At 51.2% G+C, this 24,394-nt stretch overlaps 2 protein-coding genes across 4 annotated transcripts in view; one reads left to right on the forward strand and one right to left on the reverse strand.

Moving 5' to 3' along the window:
* Positions 1-280: 280 nt before the first annotated feature.
* UPF1 (UPF1 RNA helicase and ATPase) lies at positions 281-20,675 on the forward strand. 2 transcript variants are annotated; one of them, XM_054286597.1, is made up of 24 exons: positions 281-563; positions 5,983-6,125; positions 6,500-6,589; positions 6,995-7,162; positions 7,932-8,112; positions 8,551-8,712; positions 9,312-9,396; positions 9,541-9,639; positions 9,832-9,949; positions 10,751-10,910; positions 11,028-11,146; positions 11,361-11,525; positions 11,698-11,812; positions 11,921-12,064; positions 12,771-12,984; positions 13,588-13,705; positions 14,687-14,843; positions 15,918-16,060; positions 16,737-16,911; positions 17,540-17,621; positions 19,416-19,577; positions 19,661-19,878; positions 20,205-20,327; positions 20,585-20,675. In XM_054286597.1, exons 1-23 carry the CDS (start codon positions 339-341, stop codon positions 20,322-20,324), a joined length of 3,363 nt encoding a protein of 1,120 aa, XP_054142572.1. In that variant the 5' UTR covers positions 281-338; the 3' UTR covers positions 20,325-20,327; positions 20,585-20,675. The 2 variants fall into 2 exon arrangements, with proteins under 2 accessions (XP_054142572.1, XP_054142573.1); XM_054286598.1 differs by having other exon boundaries at positions 282-563; positions 9,841-9,949.
* The window catches only part of TMEM161A (transmembrane protein 161A), a 119,663-nt gene continuing 109,778 nt past the window's right edge, over positions 14,510-24,394 (reverse strand). For both annotated transcript variants that reach the window (XM_054286600.1, XM_054286601.1), the window contains exon 13: positions 14,510-14,519. The gene's annotated coding sequence lies outside the window, so the exon portion shown is untranslated. The remainder of the gene's footprint in view (positions 14,520-24,394) is intronic.

A 24,394-nucleotide genomic window follows, 5' to 3' on the forward strand; every position in this document is an offset into this window, starting at 1 on the left:
GCCGTCGGCGCGTCCCCCGCGCGCGCTCCGCGTCACCGCTCACGGGCCTGGCGCGCGGCGGCCGCGGCCGGACGGACGCTCGGACCGGGCCGGACACACGGACGCGGCCCCGCTCCTCTCCCTTCTCCCGCCCGTTGGCTCCGGAGCCGCCCGGCGGAGCGGCCCGAGCGCGGCGGCGGCGGGTTCGTTTTTGTGTGTGGGGGGGGCGCGCGGCCTGGTGCGCGCGGCGGATCCCGCCGCTCGCGTAGCGCGGCCGCCCGGGCTCGCTGAGGGGGAGGCCCGGGCTGGGGGGGGGGGGTGGGAAACGAAGGCTCCCGGCCTGAGGAAACGCCGCCGCCATGAGCGTGGAGGCGTACGGCCCCAGCTCGCAGACCCTCACCTTCCTGGACACCGAGGAGGCCGAGCTGCTCGGCGCCGACACGCAGGGCTCCGAGTTCGAGTTCACCGACTTCACCCTCCCCAGCCAGACCCAGACCCCGCCCGGGCCCGGCCAGGCGGGGCCGGCGCAGGGCCAGGGGCCCCCGGGCGCGGGGCAGGGCGCTCCGGGCCCGCTGGAAGCGCAGGTGAGGGCCCGGCCGGGGGCGGCGGGCGCGGGGTCCGGAAGGGGCGGGCGGGGTCGGGCGCTCGGGCCCGCCGGGCAGCGGCAGCCGCGTGTGGGGGAGCCCCAGAGGCGGAACCCGGGCGGGTTGTTCGGGGAGGAAACGCGGGCCGGCTGGCCCAGTCGCGATAGCTATGTGGTTGCGATAGGGGGAGGAAAACCACCGGGGCCGGGTGTCAGTTCGGGATCTTTCTCCTTAAAACAAACGCGGGGTTTGGGGCTGTTTGCTCATCGGAAGTTGGGCGCTGAGGAAATTAGGGTTTTTTACTTCCCCTCGCTAAAATACGCGTTAAGTTCTTCTTGTTATTGCTGTGAATGTTGGTTTTTTATTTCAGTTTCCACTTTCTTTGCCGCACGGTTGTTGGGCTGGTTTGTTTGGGGGTTGTGTGGCAGGGCCAGGCCCGAGACAAGTTCTGAGCTCTGCTTCCTCGTGGCTCAAAAGCAGCTTTTAGTTTTGGGGGTTTTTACAGCTTTATTATTACAGCTGGTGGCTGGTACCCAAAAGAGAATGAAATTGTATTTATTTAGCAACTCACAGCTCGTAGGCAGGGGAGGAATTGGGATTACAGCTCCCAAGAAGTGCTGCAAATGGAGATAACAATCTCAGCGTGCCCGTAGTAAACAACAAAAACACCAGAGAACTCTCCCGTATTTTTAAAAAAGCCACACTTTGCTCCAGTTTGAAGATCATGGGATACTCAGGTGCCTCACAGAAATCCCATTATTAACCGTGAAATGCTTGTGCATCACCCACGCTGAGGGATGAGTTCAGACAGGAGCTGAGAGCTCTGGGTGGGTTTGTATCCCCAACCAACCATCCTGGACCTGCTTTTTGTGCTTTTATTCGCAAATCTGCCCCAGCTGGGTCTGAGGGCAGCACAGCAGCTCCACGGGTGTGCAGGGCAGCGCTCAGGGAGGATTTCCCCTGTCCTGGGGGCTACCCCAGCTCAAATTAAATCAGTTTTTGTGCCTGAAAGTGCTCGGTGACAGCAGGGATGTGCTCAGGTCGCTGTGGTTGTGAGTCAGAGCTCAGAGTTTTGGGTTATTTTCTGTTTGTTTGCACCTTTTGGATTTGGTAGAATTGATCCAGTTTAGCCATAAAATCATAATTGTTTTCTGCCAGCAGTAAAATCTCTGTGACTGTACATTAAAAGGGAATTTTAATCACATGTAATTTTAAACCTTTAATGGGTTGTGATCACTCCAGAGCTCCCAGTAGGGATCTGTGGCCGAGGAGAAGAAAAACCACCCCAAAATCAGCCTCATAAGCTGAAAGTCCAGACAAGAGGATTATTAATTGGCCTTTTTTTTGTCTAAACATGTTTGAAAACCTTTGAAGTCAAAGTAAAAAAAAAAATAAAAGCTCTGGAGAGCACCTTCAGGTACTGGTTTTGTCTCCTGGCTAAAAGAAAGGGATTTTATGTTGATTTTTTAAAAAAATCAGGGTGGTTTTGAGTTTCTGCAAACTTTTGTGGTCATCCTGGAGCTCACTTTGACGTTAGAAATGCCATTTTTGGGGAGGGACTCTGAGAGGTGGAGTGAAGTAAAACAAAGCCCAGGATCTGCTCAGACCTGCCCCTCTCAAGGGCTCAGGGCTGATAAAATCACAACATCTGGGTTTTGAAAAGGTTCTGGGCAAAATTTTTGCTGCCCTCACCAGATAATTGAAGTTTGTCGTTCTTTTTGGCATCTTAAATAATGACTTCTCCAATTGATCAGGATTCGCTTAATGAAATATTAGCCCTGTGATTATAATTAAAGCCAATTAAATAAAAAAATGTATTTGGAGCTGAGAAATATTGGGGGTGGGAACTTCTGCTCTGCTGTTTCTGGGGTCTTTTTAAGATGAGTTGAGCAATGCAAGGCACCTCATGTTGTAGGAAAATTTGATGTATTTAGTTAAAAAGAATGTCTTTTCTCTATATATTTAATTAACAGTTTAATAGTGTTACAATTGATTAATGGTCGATAGCCAAAAGTACGAGTAGAGCACAAATATTTTCTATAGGACACTGTATTTCCATTGTTTTCTGGAATTAAGCAAACACAAGAATCGATTTTCTGAAGTGTTTTAGGAGGAATTTAAAATCCTCAGAGCAGGATTTTCAATTATTGTGCCACCACATCCCCTCAGAGCAGCTGTGGCAGCCCCTGGATCCCTGCAGTGCCCAAGGAGCACCCCGGGATCATTGGGGGGTGCTTTAGGGTCCCTTCCCACCCTAAAGCACCCCTGGATCCCTGCAGTGCCCAAGGAGCACCCCGGGATTAGGGAAGGTGCCCCTGGAACCCCAAACCTGCCCTGGATCCCTGCAGTGCCCAAGGAGCGCCCCAGGATCACAGGGGGTGCCCCTGGCTGGGCTTTGGGGTCCCTTCCCACCCCAAACCATCCCTGCAGTGCCCAAGGAGCACCCTGGGTTTATTGGGGTGCTTTAGGGTCCCTCCCCACCCCAGAGCCCCCCGGGTTCTCTGCGTTCCCCCTCGGTGTGTGTGAGCCGGCTCCCGGGGAGCTCCCAGCCCGGCCAGGTTCCATCCCAGCCCTCACAAAGGCCGTGCTGTGCGGGCCGGACCAGCCCTCGTCGCTCAGGTCCCGTCTGGAGGCGCCGCTCCCTCCCGGGCGAGGCTTTCCCGACTTCCTCCTGGGGAGGGGAACGGGAACGGCCCTGGCTGGGACAGGGAGAGCACGAACGGCACAGCTGCCTTTGCCAGCCGGCCCCAAGGGGGTTTGGGGGCTCCCTGGGCTGTGGGGGGAGTCCAGCAGCGGGGTGGTGCCAGAGCCTCGCTGTGGGGCTGTGCCGGCACTGATCCTGCTGGAGCTCAGGTGCACTTACGGTTCTTGTTGCAGCTTGGATGTGGCACCTGAAAGCAGAGCTGGGTGAGGAGCAGCAGGTGTGCCCCCCTGGGGCCCTGTGTGTGCCCCCCTGGGGCCCTGTGTGTGCCCACCTGGGGACCCACAGGCAGCAGGATCCCACAATCCCGGCCTGATTTGGGATGGAAAACCCAAATCCTGAAAGTCCCAGAGGCAGGGACAGCCCCCTCTGTGCCAGGCTGCTCCAGACCCCTCCAGGGGCATTCCCAGGGTTGGAGCAGCCCCAGCTCCCTGAGCCCCGCTGGTGTCTGTCCCCGAGCTCTGTCCTGGCCTGGTTGGTGTCCCAGGAAGGTTTTGGGGCCAGCACAGGAGCAGCCCCGGCGGTGTTTGGGAGCAGCTCTGTGGCTCCTCAGTGTTGAGCCCGGAGCTGCCAAACTGGCCGCGCCAGGAGCTGCAGCCAACACTCTGTGGAGCGGAGCAGTGCCCCCTGGCACCGGCACTGCCCGTGCCAGGCTCAGTGCAGGGCTGGCATCACACCAGGGTGTGCAGCAGTCACCTCCTCGTGCATGTGGAGCGGAGCAGTGCCCCCTGGCACCAGCACTGCCCGTGCCAGGCTCAGTGCAGGGCTGGCATCACACCAGGGTGTGCAGCAGTCACCTCCTCGTGCATGTGGAGCGGAGCAGTGCCCCCTGGCACCAGCACTGCCCGTGCCAGGCTCAGTGCAGGGCTGGCATCACACCAGGGTGTGCAGCAGTCACCTCCTCGTGCACGGCCTGCCGAGGGCTGGGGCTGCTCTGCACAGCCCAGGGACATCACTGCTGCCTCCTGCCCCTGGCACTGCTGCCTTTTCTGCCTCAAAAACCCCAAACCGAACCCAAACCTTGCTGCTTTTTTAAAAACACAAAGGCAGCTAAAAATGTATTAAAATCAACCAATCTTAAAATAACATTGTGGGGTAGGAATGCCTGGGAATGCTTGGAAGGAGTTCAGATCAACTCTAGGCTTTGAATCCCACCTGGGCCAGATCTGGCCTTGTTTATCTTCTCTGGAATGGCTCTATCAGTTGGAATTGGAGATTGGAAGAAATGGAGATTTGAAGTGTGCATTTATGTGCTGACACCTGTGCAGAGTCTGTTCCACACCGAGCTGGTGGGATTTGCCCTCACCCCACTCAGGGGGTTGTGGGGTTTGATTCCTTTTTCCGTCTTCCCTTTTGCGCTTTCAGTTCCTTTGGGCTGATTGTTCCTATTAAAAGGCAGAGCTTGGAGATAACACCAATAAAAGGCAGCCCATTTATTTATTTATTTATTTTATTGTATTTAAATGCTCCTCATTTCATTTGCAGGGCTGGTGGCTTTGAGGGCAGGCCCTGATGGCTCAGGGCAAGTGGGAAGTTGGCTTTGGACTTTAACTCGTGCAATTGGCTGTTAAATTTTTAATGTGGATCTCTCTAAATGAGGAATAAGCTGAGTTTGCTTCGTTACAGCTTGAAGAGGGCAACTTTTAAATTTATTTTTTGATGCCTTTTACAAAAGGTTTTGTGTCCTCAGCTTTCTGTCAGAATTAAGTTGCACCTCCCAGAGAAATTGCATTAAACCCAAGTTGTTCAAATATTGTATTCAGAGACAAAGGCCTTGAGTGATTTTTGTCCTATTTGGCTGGTTAAAATTTATAAATAAATCCTAACTTTACAAACATTGGGAGTGTTAATTATCCCTTTGATAGGGAAATGACCCCAGCCCTCCCCTCAGCTGTGCTGTGAATATCCCAGTCACTTTGGTGGCCCCTTTCCCACATTTCCCACTCAAAATTAACATGGATTAAGGTAAACTTCTCCCTGTTCAGCTTTTGCTGGGATCTTGGCTAAAGAAGGCAGAGAATAAACCAAATGTTGGGGTCTTTCCCAACTCAGTATTGAGGTGCTGAAGCCCCTCAGGGCTGGAGAAGTTAAACCAGGACACCAAGGGGCAGCAGCTGCAGTGGCCATGCCAAAATCCCAGTGTGACATCCGCACCTCCTGGTGCTAAAAGTGCCCAAAAGTGGAGTGAGTTTGGTCAGGAGAAAGGCTGGGGGTGGAAAGTTGCTGAGACAGCACCAAATGTTGCAGAATTCTGTGATTCTGGCAGCCCATGGTGGGTACAGGAATAGGTGGGGGAAATTCCTGTTCCCAGGTAGGTCCCTGGGATAAAAAGAAGGGTGAGAAAGCAGCTGCTGGAATTGGTGAAATGGAATTTTGTTATGTAAGGCTGTGGAAAAATGCAACTGCAGAAAAGCAATCTCCCTGTTTTCCTGCTTATCAGTTGGAGTTCAAATAATCCTGTGAAACAGGAGGTGATGGAGCAGGTATTGATTGTGGGATTGTGTGGAAAAACACAATCTGCAGGAAAGCAATCTCCTCCTGGAAACTGTATCCCAACTTATCAGCTGGAGTGAAATAATCCTGGAAAACAGGAGCCAATCCTGGTAATGGGGATCCCTCTGTAGTGGTGTGCATTTAGTGCTCTTGGCAGCGTTTTCTGTGGGGGTTTTCAGTGCCACCTGAGATTTGGGGTTCATTTGGGTGTGCGCCCCAATCCAGGTGAATGGCCCTGATGGGATCCTGCAGAATGGAGCTGTGGATGAGAACGTGGCCAAGACCAGCCAGCTCCTGGCAGAGCTCAACTTTGAGGAGGACGAGGAGGACACCTACTACACCAAGGACCTGCCTGTGCACGCCTGCAGGTGGGGCTGCCAGAGGGGACAGGGGCAGGGGCCTGGGAACGGCTCCCTGTGCTGGTCCTGAACAGATTTGGAGCTGCCATGTCCACTTCTGGCCAGCTCAGAGCTCCCTGGGGGATAAATCCCAGGCTCAGCCACCCCAGTGATGGGAATATTAAATATTGAGAATATTTAATATTAAATTATTAATTAAATATTAAAATCTTTGTGACTCACAGCAGGAATTTGGCTCCTGTTTGGTGCTTCTCCCAGCACTGATGTTCCCCAGTTTCCGTTCCCCTTTATTTCTGTGCCCTGTAAATCCAGCTAGAGCCCGGGTTTGGATTTTCCTCTCAGCAATAACCACTCGCTCGCTGCCTTTCCCTTTGCAATTGCAGCTACTGTGGGATCCACGACCCTGCCTGTGTGGTTTACTGCAACACCAGCAAGAAATGGTTCTGCAACGGCCGTGGGAACACCTCTGGCAGGTAAGGGATGGAACCATGAAACAGAAAATCAACTCTGTACCCATTTCCTCTTTTCACTGTGAGAGCACCCATGCACTGAGCAATGTTCCCTGCATGGATGGAGAGCCAGACACAACTTTGTACCCATTTCTTTCACTCTCAGAGCTCCCGTGCACTGAGCAATGTTCCCTGCATGGATGGAGAGCCAGACACAACTTTGCACCCATTTCTTTCACTCTCGGAGCTCCCGTGCACTGAGCAATGTTCCCTGCATGCATGGATGGAAAGAGCCACATCCTCCCCAGTGTGTGCCACAATAAATAGATTTATCAGTGTGTTACCAATTGCTAACAGAGGTGTTTCTGGTGTGGAAGTGCTGTAAACTGAGCTGTAATGTGAGCTGTAACCCGTGCTGTTTGCCTGCAGCCACATTGTGAACCACCTGGTGAGAGCCAAGTGCAAGGAGGTGACGCTGCACAAGGACGGGCCCCTGGGAGAGACGGTGCTGGAGTGCTACAACTGCGGCTGCCGCAACGTCTTCCTGCTGGGCTTCATCCCAGCCAAGGCTGACTCCGTGGTGGTTCTGCTCTGCAGGTCAGACAGGCCTCTGCTGCTTTCATAAACAGCAGCCCTAGCTTGCCTTTTGGCCCAAAATGCATTTTATATTCTGGTTTGCCACCCTTGTTCCTTCAGGTGGTCGCACAGAGTTCAGGGGTGCAGGTGGATAATGCAGCAAAGGGAGTTCTGTTGTGTTGGGCAAACATCTTAGTGCTGTAGAAAAGTATTTTTTTCCTAAATTCTGCATTCCTTAATGGAAGGAAGGTGTTTTTCCTCTGTTTTGAGCTTTGGAAGAGGCACAGCTCCGTTCAGGAAGTGACTCTGGAGCATGGAACAGTGACTCTCACTCAGGGTGTTTTTCTCTAAGCTCACAGAGTCATCTGAGGCCACAGTAAATCAGAAATTGTTCTGACAGGCTAAGTCATAACTAAAAATTTATAATTGTGAGTGTTTTAATTGGGTGCTGTCACTGTGTGGTTGCTGGTAGAAATTGTATTTCTGTGGAGGAAGTTCTGTTTGGGAAATAAGCTCTTTTTCTGGTCTGTGTGTGCACAGTCCTCATGGAGTATAACCACCTCCAAAGGTGTCACATGCAATATTTCAAATGCATTGTCCTGGAAACACCCAAGCAACACTTCTCACAATACTGAAAGAACTGAGAAATGGATTTTCCCAGCAGCCTGGGGTTGTTTTGCTTGGGTTTTCCCTGGTTTTTGAGCAGTTTCCGGGGCACACCAGCCCAGCTTTCACCCTCCACAGCAGACTGGTGTGAAGTCACAACTGCTGGCTGTGCTTGGTCCTGCAGGCAGCCCTGTGCCAGCCAGAGCAGCTTGAAGGACATCAACTGGGACAGCTCCCAGTGGCAGCCCCTGATCCAGGACCGCTGCTTCCTCTCGTGGCTGGTGAAGATCCCCTCAGAGCAGGAGCAGCTCCGTGCCCGCCAGATCACGGCCCAGCAGATCAACAAGCTGGAGGAGCTCTGGAAGGTACAGCCTGGCCTTTGAGGGGTTGGTTTCACCAGTTCTGAGGTTGTTTTCAAGGGAGGACAAGAGTTCTAGGAGCTCTGGAAGGCAGAAATCCCCCAAGGTTTAAATCCTGCAGTGCTCAGAATGTTCAGGGAATTGTTGAAAGCTTCACCAAGCTGAAAACCAGCTTTCCTTGCTCATATCAAGACTTCCAAATAGTTCTGCTTTAAGTGGTGCAGGGAATTGTTGCTCATTCAGTTATGGGGGTTTTGAGAGGTTTCTTGTGCATCCTTTAAAATTAAACTGTGTTTAATATGATTTGTAATTCCCTGGTGTAGCTTCAAGGGTGGTTCCACCTTGATATCACTCCCAGTATCAGTAAAACGCAATTTTACCAGTCCTGCTGTCAAATTTTATACTTCACAGTGTGAAACAAAACATCTCTGCTTTTATTTCCAGGAAAATCCATCTGCAACCCTCGAAGACTTGGAAAAACCTGGCGTTGATGAGGAACCCCAGCATGTCCTGCTTAGATATGAAGATGCTTATCAATACCAAAATATATTTGGTCCTCTGGTCAAGCTTGAGGCAGATTATGACAAGAAACTCAAGGAATCTCAGGTAAAATGTGTGAGATTTTCCTTTTGAGGGACTCTTGACACTGCTGGGGTCAAACATGGAATCACAGCACAAAACCCTGAGTGCAATAAATAAATAAATGTTGGAATTGCTGTGGTGTAGCAGCACTGGGATATCAGCAGTGATGGTGCTGTGAGAGCAGGGAGAGGAGAGGAAAATCCTCACAGTGAGGGGTTTTAGGAGCTTAAAACACTTGAGCGCTTCTGACCTTTGCTGTGCTCAAGTTCTCCTTCCCAAACACCACCTTGTGCCCCAGAAGTGCAGCTGTTTGTTCCCCTCAGAAGCTGCAGGTCCCTGGCAGGGCAGTGGGAGTTCTGAGAGCTCCTGGAAACATTTCCTGGGTGTTTGAACTGGGGGAGAATTCCACAGCTGGTGAGCAGGACTTTGTTTCTCATCATTAGCTCTCAGAACAGAGTTCACCTTCTGCAGGTGCTGTGAACTCAGCACAGGAATGAACACAGATTTTGGTGACATGGGAACAGAAAGTTTTGTCATTTCTGCACTGTTCTGAAGCACAGGACTGTGGTGGTTGGCAAACAATTCTTCAGGAGAATAAAAGCTGCTCTTTTCTTTACCCTCAGACCCAAGATAACATCACAGTCAGGTGGGACCTGGGCTTGAACAAGAAGAGAATTGCTTATTTCACTTTGCCAAAGACTGATTCAGGTGAGGACACCTGGGCTGTCTCTTTGTCAGGGGTTTTTGTACCTTCTGAATAAAAGCAGAGTTCGGAGCACTCTGAGGCTGGCCTGGGGAGGCTCTGGAAGGGTTTGTGGTTGCTCAGAGCTTTTTTCCCCTTTTCCTTTGCAGACATGCGCCTCATGCAGGGAGATGAGATCTGTCTGAGGTACAAGGGAGACCTGGCCCCCCTCTGGAAAGGAATTGGGCACGTGATCAAAGTTCCTGACAGTATCCTTTACCTGGGGAGCCTCAGCAGGGCTGCCCAAAGCTGGAGTCAGGAACAAGCCATTCATTATCTCCAAAAGTAATTCTCTGCTAATTTAAAATTCGGGCTGGTTGGGGGAGGGAACTGCTGGAGAAAATCACCAAAATTGGGGAGAATAAAATTCAAATTTTTGCTCGAAATTACTACTTAACGAGGTTCTACAGATTATGGTGATGAGATCGCCATCGAGCTGAGGAGCAGCGTGGGAGCTCCCGTGGAGGTCACCCACAACTTCCAGGTGGATTTTGTGTGGAAATCCACTTCCTTTGACAGGTATGGAGGCTGCACCTCACAGCTGGGCAGGCACTCGCTGTACACTTCTGATCTTTGCCTTCACTGAGTGTTTTCCAACCAAAAGGTTTGTGTTGGTTTGGCAGCAGCCACCAGAGATCCCAGTGTGTGGTGAGCACCTGGTGCCTGGTTCAGAAATGGAATTAATGCACAAAATGGCCAGTTGGTCTCATTTGAAGGGTTTGTTGCAAACACATCAAAGGGAGAAATTTACCTTATGTGTAATAATAATTGAAACAGAAGAAGAAAAACAATTTTACAGTTGAGCTTCCTGAAATCGCTTTAAACTGTTAAAATATCAAAATTTGGCTGTGGAGCCCAGAGGCTTCAGCCAAGTCTGTGTTTGGTAAGCCAGGAGTTGGCTTCTTATCCTATTATTAGAATTTCCTATTAGTAATAGATCCTATTACTATTATCTCCTCTGATCCTATTATTTTATTCATTATGGCTGCAAATTTTCTTCAAATCTTGCACCTAAATTCCTGTCACAGGTTCTTGCACCTGAAATTACTGTCCCAGATTGTGTCACCAAAGCTGCTGTTCCTGTCCACATTTTCTGGGAATACCTTGTAATGTTCACGTGGGGAAAAAGCAAAATCTGAGTTCTCAGAGTGTAATTTCTGTGATTTTAATTCTGTTAATTCTGTATTTCTGTGATTTTAATTCTGTTAATGAGTGTTGGCTGTTCTCTTTCCCATTTGTGTCTGATACCTGCTGTAGGACCCCTGGGGGTGCTTCACACTGATCTTTAGGAATAATTTTCCTGCTTTTCCTTCATTTCAGGATGCAGAGTGCTCTGAAAACGTTTGCAGTGGACGAGACCTCGGTGTCTGGGTACATTTACCACAAACTGCTGGGCCATGAGGTGGAAGATGTCATCATCAAATGCCAGCTGCCAAAACGCTTCACAGCCCAGGGACTCCCTGATCTCAACCACTCTCAGGTGACCTCATCTCCTCTCTGTGCCCAGGATGACAGAAAGGATTTAGAAATAGAGGTTAAACAACTTAAACCCTGTGCTGGGAATGTTAAATAACAATAAATCCTTTTTATTTTTTAGGTTTATGCTGTCAAGACCGTCCTGCAGCGTCCTCTGAGCCTTATCCAGGGTCCCCCTGGCACTGGGAAAACAGTGACATCAGCCACCATCGTGTATCACCTGGCCAGGCAGGGCAACGGGTGAGAGCTGCTCTCTGAGCCTTCATGCTTGAGCTTGATTCATGCAAAGAATCACCTTGATTAAAAAACAAAAATAATTTGTGTCATTGAACTGTACTGTCTGGGGAGACTTGGGCTCGGTGCATGTTTTTAGTGGTGTGTTACTACTTTATTTTATTGCAAGTCTGGTGGAAAGAAATTCCGGTTTATTGAGGTTGTTGGCTGATTTTGGCAGGCCTGTGCTGGTGTGTGCCCCCAGCAACATCGCTGTGGATCAGCTGACAGAGAAGATCCACCAGACTGGCCTCAAGGTGGTTCGTCTGTGTGCCAAGAGCCGCGAGGCCATCGACTCCCCCGTGTCCTTCCTGGCCCTGCACAACCAGATCAGGAACATGGACAGGTGAGCAATGAGGAAAAACCTCTGGGTTTGGTGTTTGTGGTGGGCACAGCTGAGGGGTGCCGTCACTGCTGTTTGCTTGATGGGTTTATTTTACTTTAGTTACAAATCACTTGCACTGCAATCCTACAGAGTTGGTTGGGCTGTAAAGCAAAATTCCTGGGGTTTTTTTCAGCATGCCAGAGCTTCAGAAACTGCAGCAGCTCAAGGATGAGACTGGAGAACTTTCCTCTGCTGATGAGAAGCGTTACCGGGCGCTGAAACGCACGGCGGAGCGGGAGCTGCTCATGGTGAGGGCCTGGGGCTGATCCCCCAGATCCCTGGGGCTGATCCCCCAAATCCATGCTGCCCCCATCCCCGTGCCCCATCCCGTGCTAACCGTGCTCCCTGCTGTCCAGAACGCCGATGTGATCTGCTGCACGTGTGTGGGAGCTGGGGACCCCCGGCTGGCCAAGATGCAGTTCCGCTCCATCCTCATCGACGAGAGCACGCAGGCCACCGAGCCCGAGTGCATGGTGCCCGTGGTGCTGGGGGCAAAGCAGGTAAAGCCCTGGGTGCCCTGAAAGGGGTTTGGGGACACAGCAGGAGCAGCACTGAGCAGCCACCTTCCAGTGCAGGCACACAGCATTCTTCATTTTCTAGAACATAAACTCACCTGACTTTATTTGGGCTCAGCCCTGTTCATTTTGGCTCAGCCCTGTTCATTTTGGGCTGAGCCTGTTCATTTTGGGCTCAGCCCTGTTCATTTAGGGTCAGCGCTGCTAGTTTCTGTTTCCATGGCCTGGAAGGTGTTGGTGCTGTTGGAACAATCTGGAGAGTTACCAAGATTTTAATCTAAAATGATCACCTGAAAAGAGAGTGACACTAAAGGTTTCTGAGCCTTTGGGGAGAGCTTTAGCCTATCACAAGTTGGAATGATTAATTCCTAATATGTCAGGGAATGGTTTCAACTGACAGAGAGTGGGTTTGGGTTTTATATTTAGGGGAAATCGTTTCTGTGAGGGAGGGGAGGGGCTGGGATGGAATTCCCAGAGAGGCTGTGGCTGCCCAGTCCCTGGGAGTGCCCCAGGCCAGGCTGGAGCCACCAGGGATGGTGGGAAGTGCCCCAGGGGTGGCACGGGGTGGGATTTAAGATCCTCCCATCCCAAATTACGATGCCCCGTTTTTATAGGATATTCCTGTAGGATATTTCTGTTATTCCAAACAACCTCCAGGCACCAAACTGAGCTCTCCCCAACCTCCCCACAGCTGATCCTGGTGGGTGACCACTGCCAGCTGGGCCCTGTGGTGATGTGCAAGAAGGCAGCCAAGGCTGGGCTGTCGCAGTCGCTGTTTGAGAGGCTGGTGGTGCTGGGCATCCGGCCCATCCGGCTGCAGGTGCAGTACCGCATGCACCCCGCGCTCAGCGCCTTCCCCTCCAACATCTTCTACGAGGGCTCGCTGCAGAACGGGGTCACTGCAGGTAAGGGGGCGCTGGGGCAGCCAGGGCAGCAGGAATGGACTGTGGGGACGCAGCAGGGAGCAGCACTGAGCAGCCTCATTGCCAGTGTAGGCACACCGAGTGTTTCCCTTTCCATCACAGAAACCTGGCTGAGTTCATTTGGGATCAGCCCTGTTCATTTTGTGATAGTCCTGTTCATTTGGGTTCAGCCCTGTTCATTTTAGGGTCATCCCTGTTCATTTTAGGGTCATCCCTGTTCATTTGGGCTCAACCCTGTTCATTTTGTGATAGCCCTGTTCATTTTAGGGTCAGCCCTGTTCATTTAGGGTCAGCGCTGCTAGTTTCTGATTGTTGGCCTGGAAGGTGTTGGTGCTGTTGGAACAATCTGGAGAGTGAATAAGATTTTCTATGAAAATGATACCTGAAAAGAGAGTGACACTAAAGGTTTCTGAGCCTTTGGGGAGAGCTGCAAATCTTGAGCAGGGATCAAAGCAGGCATTCTCTCATCTGGGTTTGGTTTTTTAATAAAAAAATTTGCATCACGCTTCATTTTGAGGCTCTTTGATATGGAAATTGCCGAGTGGTGTTGCTGATTTGTTCTGCTCCTGTTGCTGTGCTCCTCAGCTGACAGGGTGAAGAAAGGCTTTGATTTCCAGTGGCCCCAGCCTGACAAGCCCATGTTCTTCTACGTGACCCAGGGCCAGGAGGAGATTGCCAGCTCAGGCACCTCTTACCTGAACAGGTGAGCTCTGGGCTCTGCCCTGGCCTCGTGCAGGGCAGGGCTGGTGGCTCCTCGTGGATAAATCCTCATTTGTGGTGTGATAAAAGCCTCCCTCAGGGCTTGCAGCCCCAGCTGCTTTTCAGAGCTGCTGTTCCCTGGGCTCCTCTCACAGCAAACCAGGAGGAAAAGGCACCACCTCACCTCACTGGGTGGAGAAGGAGCAGGCCGTGATGAAATGCCTGATGTGGGTGAATTTGGGCCAGCAGGAATTGCTGATCAAGTCACATTTTGAATTCCAGTAACTCTTCAAGCAGAATTCTGAATCTCAGATTTACTTCAAAAGGGATGGAAATGCACTTTTTCTTATCCTATCCCTTTTTTCTGCACATTCAACCTTTTTTTTCAACAAATAAATGTAAAATCTGCTCCTCTTGGGTCATGGTTGTTCACGTGCCTGGCAGGGAAACCAGCCCAAATTGTGAACAAAATATCAGTGAGATATTTTTAATCTCAGTCTGTTTCCTGAGCTGCATGTGCAAGACTGGATACAGTGGAGCAGATTGTGCACACACACACAGCACAATGCCTGCCTGATAGGGGGCATTGACATTCAAAACATTCTATATTTAAAGCTTGAAGATAAAGCAGCTGAAGGATCTGGGGGATGTTTGGAATGATGCTGATTGTAAAAGTTCCTTGTGTACATTTAACTGCAGCAAGAAATCCCATTTGGAACTGAGGAGATTTTGCTGTTTGTTGTGCAGTGCTGAGGAGGGGGAGGTGAAGTCTGTGTGGTTCTGAGGCCTTTGGGATGTTGGTTTTGGCCCCAGTTCCTCTGTGCATGTCCAGAGTGAGGAGCTGGAGCTGAATTAATTGCAGTGCTTGAGCAGAATTGATCTTTCCATTGAAGCACCCTCACGTGGGAGCCTTTTCAACCCCATTAACTTGCTAAAACCTGAGTCCTGCTGGCCTGACCCTCCTTGTCCTGCCGTGCCCCTGCAGGACCGAGGCTGCCAACGTGGAGAAGATCACCACCAAGCTGCTCAAGGCTGGGGCCAAGCCCGACCAGATCGGCATCATCACCCCCTACGAGGGCCAGCGCTCCTACCTGGTGCAGTACATGCAGTTCAGTGGCTCCCTGCACACCAAGCTCTACCAGGTACTGCTGCACACAGCCCAAAAGGAAATCCTCAATGGTTTTCGTGTTTATTCCATCTTCAGGCTCAGCCTTTGTGATTTCTGAGTTGGTTTTGGTTAATACCGATCGATTTTTGAGTTGGTTTTGGTTAATATCGATCAAGTTTTGAGTTGGTTGTGGTTAATATTGATCAATTTTTGAGTTGGTTTTGGTTAATATAGATCGATTTTGGAGTTGGTTTTGGTTAATATAGATCGATTTTTGAGTTGGTTTTGGTTAATATTGATCAGTTTTTGACTTGGTTTTGGTTAATCAATCAATCAATTTTTTGAGGTTTTGAGTTGGTTGTGGTTAGAAGCAAGGAGAAGAGTTAGGAGGTACCCATGGGAACGGGGAAAGGAGGAAGGCCTGCTGAAATCTCTGTGGAAAGAGGTTGTAACAAATCCTGTGAGACACAGAAGGGAGAGGTCACTGTGGAAAACCTTGTGCCTTCCTCAGCCCTCAGTGCCAAGGGACGTGCAGGAAACCAAGCACATAAATCCTGCTGGCCACACGGTTTATGTGCTTGGGAACACATCCTGCCAGCAGTGGAACTCCTCCACCAAACAGAAAAATGAGCTGCTACAAACAGGACAATTTTGTGTTCAATATGATCTTGTTTTGCAAGATTGAGAACTTGAGCAGTGTTTTCACTGCAGGGAAGCTTGGTGGAAATATTTTTCCCTGTGCCAGGAATGATGTGTCCCTCTCACTGAGGTTTCTCAGAGCTCATTTGGATGTTTCATCCTCCAACATTTTGGAACAGTCAGAGCTTTTTGGCAGCGTCCTCAGCAGCAAAGAGCTGCTTTGCACAGTTTTGGGAAACAGGAGGACCATAAAGCTGAACATGAAAGGAATTTCTCCTGAACTGAGACTCCCTGTTCCCCTCTGGGGCAGCTGCTCAGTGCCCAGAGGAATTACCAAATCACTCCTCCCTCCAAAAACAACATTTTTCTCAGCTGATGGAAGGCTCAGTGCTGGCCAGGCCCTTTGGCAGTGCCTGCTGGTGGCAGAGCTGTTTTGCTTCCGTGCCTGAGGTGTTTTCCTGTGTTGCAGGAAGTGGAAATTGCCAGTGTGGACGCCTTCCAGGGCAGGGAGAAGGATTTCATCATCCTGTCCTGTGTGAGGGCCAACGAGCACCAGGGCATCGGCTTCCTCAACGACCCCCGGAGGCTGAACGTGGCCCTGACCAGAGCCAGGTGGGGCAGGGAGGGACAGGACACAGGGAGTGCCTTCCTTGGGGGGACTGGGGAAGGAATTCTTCCCTCTGAGGGTGGGGTGGGATTCCCAGAGCAGCTCTGGCTGCCCCTGGATCCCTGGCAGTGCCCAAGGCCAGGCTGGAGCAGCTGGAAGGGGTCCCTGCCGTGGCAGGGGTGGCACTGGATCAGATTTAAGGTCCCTCCAACCCAAACCGTTCTGTGCCATTTTTATCTCTCATCTCAGCCCCTGCCACCGTCTGGCGTCAGTACATTTGGGAAATCACCATGTCCTTCCCATTTCCAGCACAGATCCCTTCCTTTCATCTGCTGCTTTATCACTTCCACAACCATTTTGTGCCCAATTGGTTTTTTTAAGTTAATTTGATTGCAGAGAGGCTGAGGCGGAGCCCAGCACGGTGCCCTTGCCTTCCCTGCTGTTCCCAAGCCCCAAATCCAGCCCTGGGGGTTTGGTGGGACACAGAGCGAGCCTGAAGGAGGAGCTCTGTGCTGCTGCAGCCTCCTCCCAGGTGTTGAGCCACATCTGGAATGGCTGCTGTGAGCAGTTCCAGCTGCACCAGGCTCCTCCTGCAGCTCCCAGAGAGAAGAATCAGGGGCTGCTCTGCTCAACGTCCTTGTAACAAATCCCGCAGTGAATCTGGCTCCTCTGTGTGCACAGGTACGGGGTGATCATTGTGGGGAACCCCAAGGCCCTGTCCAAGCAGCCCCTCTGGAATCACCTCCTGAATTACTACAAGGAGCAGAAGGTGCTGGTGGAGGGGCCCCTGAACAACCTGAGGGAGAGCCTGATGCAGTTCAGCAAACCCCGCAAGCTCGTCAACACCATCAACCCTGTGAGTGACCCTGCTCCTGACAGCAGCCAATTAGCCCTGATGCCTTAATTAACCCTGAATGGGCGCAATGAGCCACCCACACAGCCTCACACCCCCACGGGTTTCCATTTTTGCTGCCTTTTGGTGCAGCGTGACTGCAGGGGAAGCAGCTGCTGCTGTCCCCGGGCTGAGCAAGCTTCATCATTTCTCTTTAATTGCGGGATTTTATTGGGGGCAAATCTTGAGGTGAATGAAATGAAATGAAGGAACTGGTTTGTGTAGAAAGGGAAAACTCACTTTTAACCCTCAAGCTGCAAGTTTTATACAGATTATTACTGGGGGAGCTTGGCAGCCACCACAGGACAGTGAATGGAGCAAGGGAATTGCCAGGGCCTCAGAATAGACTGAAAACTCATCAAATGTCTCACAGCTTGGGACAGGCTGCTGGAAAATCTTACTTTGGGTGTTCAGGATGTGGCTGAAATAATAATTAAAGGTTTTCTATGTGTTAGAATTAATTTCCACAACATTTGTGCGACCTGGGGAGTTTTATGGATTTTTACCCAAAATAGCTTCCACTGAGGGTGCAGTGCAAGGTTTTCTGAGGGGAAAGAATGAGGATGGATGCTAATTGCCAAAATCCCTGCAGGGTGCCCGTTTCATGACCACTGCCATGTATGATGCACGCGAGGCCATCATCCCCGGCTCTGTCTACGACCGCAGCAGCCAAGGTAAAGGAAATCCCCAAAATTCACTTTTTAAAGCTTTATTTTTCCCCTAACCAGCCCCTGAGGGGTCACATCTTACACACTTCAAACCTTGAAACTTCTTAAGAGCTTTTAAACTTGTGCAGATTTTGAATTTGTTAAAGGTTTAAACTTCAAACTACAGAAACGGAATTTGAAAACTGGAAGTGATGGATTTTGAAGACTGAAAATGTTTGGGATGAGTTTAAGGGCTGAAAATGGATTGAATTTAAGGACTGAATACGTTTGGGATAAATTTGAGGGCTGAAAATGTTTGGGATGAAGTTGAGGCTGAAATATTTGGGGTAAATTGGAGACTGAAGTGTTTGGGATGAATTTGAGGCTGAAAACATTCGGGATGAATTTGAGGCTGAAATTTTTGGGATGAGTTTAAGGGCTGAAAATGGAACAAATTTAAGGACTGAAAATGCTGTGGATGAATTTGAGGGCTGAAATGTTTGGAATTTAATTTAGCAAGTGAAAATATTTGGGATGGATTTGAGGGCTGAGAGTCTTGAGCCTGGATTTGGCTCTCTGTAAATAAATCCCAGCCTGACATGTGCAGAGCAGGTGCAAACTAAGGGGAAAAGGAGAGTGAGCAGCATTTCAGGGATCTCAGGTGCTGCTGTGAGGAGGAGGAGCTGTGGATGAGCCTGTGTTAGGTGGATGTATGGAATTCCCAGGTGTGGAATCAGCAGCGAGGCAGAGACACTGCTGCCTCTGGCAGGGGGAGCTTGGGGATTGCTCCTGGAGCAATCCCTGCAGCCCCTGCTGTGCTCTCCCATTGCTGCTGGAGCAATCCCTGCAGTGCCTCCTGTGCTCTCCCATTGCTGCTGGAGCAATCCCTGCAGCCCCTGCTGTGCTCTCCCATTGCTGCTGGAGCAATCCCTGCAGCCCCTGCTGTGCTCTCCCATTGCTGCTGGAACAGTCCCTGCAGCCCCTGCTGTGCTCTCCCATTGCTGCTGGAGCAATCCCTGCAGTGCCTCCTGTGCTCTCCCATTGCTGCTGGAGCAATCCCTGCAGCCCCTCCTGTGCTCTCCTATTGCTGCTGGAGCAATCCCTGCAGTGCCTCCTGTGCTCTCCCATTGCTGCTGGAGCAATCCCTGCAGCCCCTCCTGTGCTCTCCCATTGCTGCTGGAACAGTCCCTGCAGCCCCTGCTGTGCTCTCCCATTGCTCCTGGAGCAATCCCTGCAGCCCCTGCTGTGCTCTCCCATTGCTGCTGGAGCAATCCCTGCAGTGCCTCCTGTGCTCTCCCATTGCTGCTGGAGCAATCCCTGCAGCCCCTGCTGTGCTCTCCCATTGCTCCTGGAGCAATCCCTGCAGCCCCTGCTGTGCTCTCCCATTGCTGCTGGAGCAATCCCTGCAGTGCCTCCTGTGCTCTCCCATTGCTGCTGGAGCAGTCCCTGCAGCCCCTGCTGTGCTCTCCCATTGCTGCTGGAACAGTCCCTGCAGCCCCTGCTGTGCTCTCCCATTGCTGCTGGAGCAATCCCTGCAGCCCCTGCTGTGCTCTCCCATTGCTGCTGGAACAATCCCTGCAGTGCCTCCTGTGCTCTCCCATTGCTGCTGGAGCAATCCCTGCAGCCCCTGCTGTGCTCTCCCATTGCTGCTGGAGCAATCCCTGCAGCCCCTGCTGTGCTCTCCCATTGCTGCTGGAACAATCCCTGCAGCCCCTGCTGTGCTCTCCCATTGCTGCTGGAGCAATCCCTGCAGCGCCTCCTGTGCTCTCCCATTGCTGCTGGAGCAATCCCTGCAGCCCCTCCTGTGCTCTCTCTCCCCAGGGCGTCCATCCAACATGTACTTCCAGACCCACGACCAGATTGGGATGATCAGTGCTGGCCCCAGCCACGTCACTGCCATGAACATTCCCATCCCCTTCAACCTCGTCATGCCCCCCATGCCGCCCCCGGGCTACTTCGGCCAGGCCAACGGCCCCGCTGCAGGTGAGGGGCAAACCAGCCCGGGGGGCTCCTGGGGGGCCAGGCCGTGCCTGCCAGGCTCTCACCGCTCTGGGGGTCTGTTCCAGGCCGTGGGGCTCCCAAAGGGAAGACGGGCCGCGGCGGGCGGCAGAAGAACCGCTTTGGGATCCCTGGCGCCAGCCAGTCCAACCTGCCCAACAGCCAGGCCAGCCAGGACGTGGTGTCCCAGCCCTTCTCGCAGGGCCCCCTGACCCAGGGCTACATCTCCATGAGCCAGCCCTCTCAGATGAGCCAGCCTGGGCTCTCCCAGCCGGAATTATCCCAGGTGAGTGGAGTTCGGGATATCAGGAGCTTTGCCTGGGGTTTGTGGTGGTGACCTGTGCCTGCACCTCCTCCCTGCTGAGGGAAACGAAACTGAAACTGCTCTCAGTGACTCAGCTGCAGCGTTTGCACTGCACTGATGGGGGCATGGAGGGGAAATGTTGCTTCAGCTGACAAACAGCTCAAAACACTCTTAATTTAGGGAAATTCTGCACCAAAAAAGCAGATTTAAAAAACATAAACACTCTCAGCTTTATGGTTAACCTGGTTCTGCCTTGCACTTGGAGCTGGACACTGATGCTGAGGCTTCCCTCCCCTCTCCCCTTGCAGGACAGTTACCTTGGTGATGAGTTTAAATCCCAGATTGACGTGGCGCTGTCACAGGACTCAACTTACCAGGGGGAACGAGCTTATCAACATGGTGGAGTGACGGGACTGTCACAGTATTAGAGTGTAAGCACCCCTGTGCCTCTCCCCTGAGCCAAACTGTCCCATGCCCTGATTTAAACTGTTCCCTCCTCTAATTTATACTGTCCCTTCCTTGATTATAACTGTCCCCTCCCTTATTTAACTATCCCCTCCTCCTGGCTTAAGCTGTCCCTTCCCCCTGATTTAAGCTGCCCCCTGCCTGGTTTAAGCTGTCCCCTGCCTGGTTGAAGCCTGGCTGGGTGAGCAGGACTCCCCTAACTGAGCTCTCCTTGTGCCCCCAGGTTGAGGAAGAAGAGCTAAGCTTGTGTGGAGCTTAGTTCATCAGCATTTTATTCTGGGTAATAAAAAAAATAAAATAAAATGGATACCTGTTTTCCACTGCTAAAACTGAAGCACCACTGTGTGAGAGCAACAGGAGAAAGAAACCAACCAACGGAGAGGAGAGAGAGAAGAGAGAGGAGCGCGCGAGAGAGGAGAGAGCCACTGCTGGAGCTCACTGAGCCACGGAGCCTGAGAGAGGAGAGAGAGCCCTGAGGAAGGAACTCACCCAGCAGAGTGCTCAGCTGAGTCCCCCCAGCTCCGGAGAAGGGCCTTAACAAAGCAGGTTTCACTTCATTCCATACTTCTCTTGGCGAGCAGGGCATTATTAACCTTTCAGAGCAGATGGGGAGAGGAAAACCCTCATCTCAGAGTTGGGCTCGTTTTGCGAGGGTACTGAAAACATTTTAGCAGGAACTGTTTACATTTTAGAAGCAGAGTATCAGAGAAAGGGGGGGAATAAAAAGGAGAGAGAAAGTCCCTGCCTGGGTGAGAGCCAGCCAAGCAGAAATCAGCTGCTGCTCAACTCTGAGGTGCAGGTTTTGTTGTCCAACACTGGCTCTGAAATTTGTTGTCATCGTGTCGCCCACATTCTGAACGAGGTGGTTTTAAAGAGATTCTTTCAAAAAGAGCACTGAATTTTTTAAGAAGTTTTGTCTCTGAATTCTTAGTGGTGGACCTGGGAGATTTAGATCCTTGTTCTGAGAAGCTTATATTACAAAAAAAAACTTAAAAAAAAAAAAACCAAAAAAAATATGTTTCAAACAAAAATTAGAGCACCATCCTTGAGAACTTTCAGTGTGATTTCAAGTTGCAGCAATCAGCCTCTTCTTCCTACATGGGATAGGTTTAGAGTGAGAGGAGCCTGCGTGCTCGAGCAGGAGGGTTTCAAAGTGTTTTCTGTATGCTTTAATTGGCAACTGTCTGGACTCTACTCTGTGAAAAACAGCCTTTCTGTAAGATGAACTTCATGCTTGAAAGGGGACGGGTTCCTGTGCCCTTCGGCCCTGGAGGGAAGGTGCAGCCAGGCCTGCTTTGGTCCCCACAGCCCTGGGGAGGACCGCTGGAAATTGGGGATTATTTTGGATGGAAGGGAAGGCTCCCACCATTGCGGGAGCAGGACGGACAAACGGACAAAGCAGGCAGGTGGTGGAAGGTGGTGGCCTCTGAGAGACAGAGCTGGGTTTAGTTTGGGAGAATGGGTCAGGCTTTGGGGTGTGGAGGCAGGAGAGCACAGAGGGAGGAGTTGGAGCGAATCTTCAGGGGAAGAGAGTTTGTTCAAGCTTTGCTTTGTGCAGCAGAGCTGTGAGCCCAGCTGGGAGCAGGGCTGGGAGGAGAAGCCATCCACGCTCTGAGGGGTGTGAAACACTCACAGGGAACACTTGGGAGCTTTTCGTTTCTGTCAGGACCTTTCCTAGGAGCAGCACAGAGAGAAGTGATTCCTCCAGCCCCGTTCTTAGCAGATCCTGAGTCAGAGGAGCCTGTACCTCCCAGCTGGGCAGCAGCAGAGATTGATCAGAGCCTGGCTGTTCTCAGCCTGAGTTAAGCTTTACACTCAAAGGGCTCCAAGCGTTTCTAGTCCTTTTTTGGGGGGGAAAACTCAAAATACCTCTCATCTGAATGTACTTAAACAGCTCAGAGCCCCTTTTGTACCCGGGGAGGGGGGACCCTTCCATTGCTGTCCTTCCTGCAGATCCTGCCCTGGGTTTGCTGGACTTGCCCCAGAGCAGCCCTGGTGTGGAGCACCCCCAGCCCGGGGGGGAGCTGCAGAAACTGCAAAAACCACAAAAATCTCAACTCACAAACCCATTCTTTTCTCATCCAAAGCCTCCAGAGTTTAGATTCTAAAGCAGTGAAAGAATGGAGACACAGGCCACCTTCCTTCCTCGTGAGATGGACTTGTTTTATTTATTAACATTGCCGAAGGGCTTTTTAATTTTTTTTCCTTGGTAGGCAGCATAGTGGCGTAGATTTTCGGGTAGGTTTAAGCTGAACCCCTCTGTGCAAAGCTTTCCATGAGTATTGTAGCCCCCTCCTCTGCCCTCACCCTTTATTTCACTGCTGGGAATGCTTGCCTCTGCTTCGTGCTGGTTTTTTCCTTTGTAGCAGTTTAAACTCTTTTTGAGTTTTACAAATCCAGACATCAGTGCTAGCACGGTGTTAAAACTATTTTCTTTTTTTTTTTTTAATTAATTAATTTTTTTTTGTCTCAGTTTTGTTTTAAAACCTGTTTGTCATCAATTAAAAAAAAAAAAAAAAACAACAAAAAAAAGAATAAACAGCTCTTGCATTCAAGGTGGCCCCTAAGTTTCAATGAGGAAACCATGCAACGTTCATTAAAGCTTTAGTCTGATTGTATAAACTTCAAGTTTATTACTTTTTTTAAACACGAGACTAGTACAAAAGTGGGGGGTGTGCATAGCAGAGGGGGTGAGCGACTCGACTGGGAGGACTGGGAGTACTGGGAAGGGCCTCCGCTGTCCTGCAGCCCCAGGGTGTGGGGAGCTCCCCCTGCCCTGCAGCAAACGCAGGGATGGCTTTGCAGGGATGGCTTTGCCCTGCCAGCCTGGGGCTGGGTGAGCCCAGCCCTGTCCTGGCTCTCACTGCCCCGGGGTGGCACAAACCCGGCAACACTTCGAGGGTTTCTTCCCCTGCCCATCTAAACTCAGAATTGAATGGCTCCTGCTGGCTGGAGTGAAGCCCTTTAAACACTGAAATGGAGCAGAGCAGAGCGGGGTGGGAAACACCAGCATTATTGGGAATGGGAATTCAGCTCAAGCTGCTCCAGGCTGGCTCTTCAGCTCCACGATTTGGGTGTGAAAACAACAAAAAAACCCCATCCCAAGGCTCCGCGTTTTGGGTGTGAAAACAAAAAAAAAACATCCCAAACCTCCACATTTTGGGTGTAAAAACAAACAAAAAAAAACATCCCAAGGCTCCGCGTTTTGGGTGTGAAAATAACAAAAAACCCATCCCAAGGCCACCCCAGTGGTTGAACCCTCAGTGCTTCCCCTGGGGGAGGAGGTGGGAAAACCATCAGAGCTCAAGGAGAAAGCGGCAAAAAACAAACCCCAAAAGCTGCACTAGGGCTTCACAGTTCAAAATAAAGAGAAGAAATTCAAGTCTAACTGGGATTCCATTGCCCCAAAATCCCGAAATCCTCGCTCTGGTGGTTTCCACTTGAAAGCTCAGGGATGGGAAATGGCCCAAACTGGGGTCCCTGGTGCCCCTCGGGGACACCACAGAGGGGCTGGGGCTGCCAGGCGGCACAAAACCCAACAAATGCACCAAAACCAACCCGGAACAGCAAAAATGTGCAGAGCTGTGAGCCCTGCCCTTGCCTGAGGCTCGGCTGCCACCTGGGGACACTCAGGGGACAGCCCGGGCTCATGGATTTGCAAATGAGGTAAATTAATACTGACCCACAGCGGGCTGCGAGGGGAGAGAGCCGCTGAAATCCCAGCGGATTTCTTGGGTAAAATCTCTCTTTTTTAAGGTAAAATCTCCATATTTTTAGGGAAAACCTTCATTTTTAGGCAAAACCTCCACTGCAGTTGGCCACCCAGCACAAGCCCTGTCCCCAAACCAGCCCATCACCAACCCCGCCCTGAGAGCAGCTCCCACAGCACAGAGAAAGCTCCTGCCGGCTCTGCCTCCCCTGGGAAGGGATTTGCTCTCCCCATCCCTGTCCCTGCAGCTGGACCGCACCCCTAGCCCCGATTCACCCAGAAAAATCATTTATACCCTGAGAGATCTGCAGAGTTCAGCCAAAA

This window comes from Melozone crissalis, unplaced genomic scaffold (genome assembly GCF_028551555.1).
Source record: "Melozone crissalis strain CALT ecotype California unplaced genomic scaffold, PUWL_Pcris_2 ptg000054l_1, whole genome shotgun sequence".
NCBI classification, from domain to species: Eukaryota; Metazoa; Chordata; class Aves; order Passeriformes; family Passerellidae; genus Melozone; species Melozone crissalis.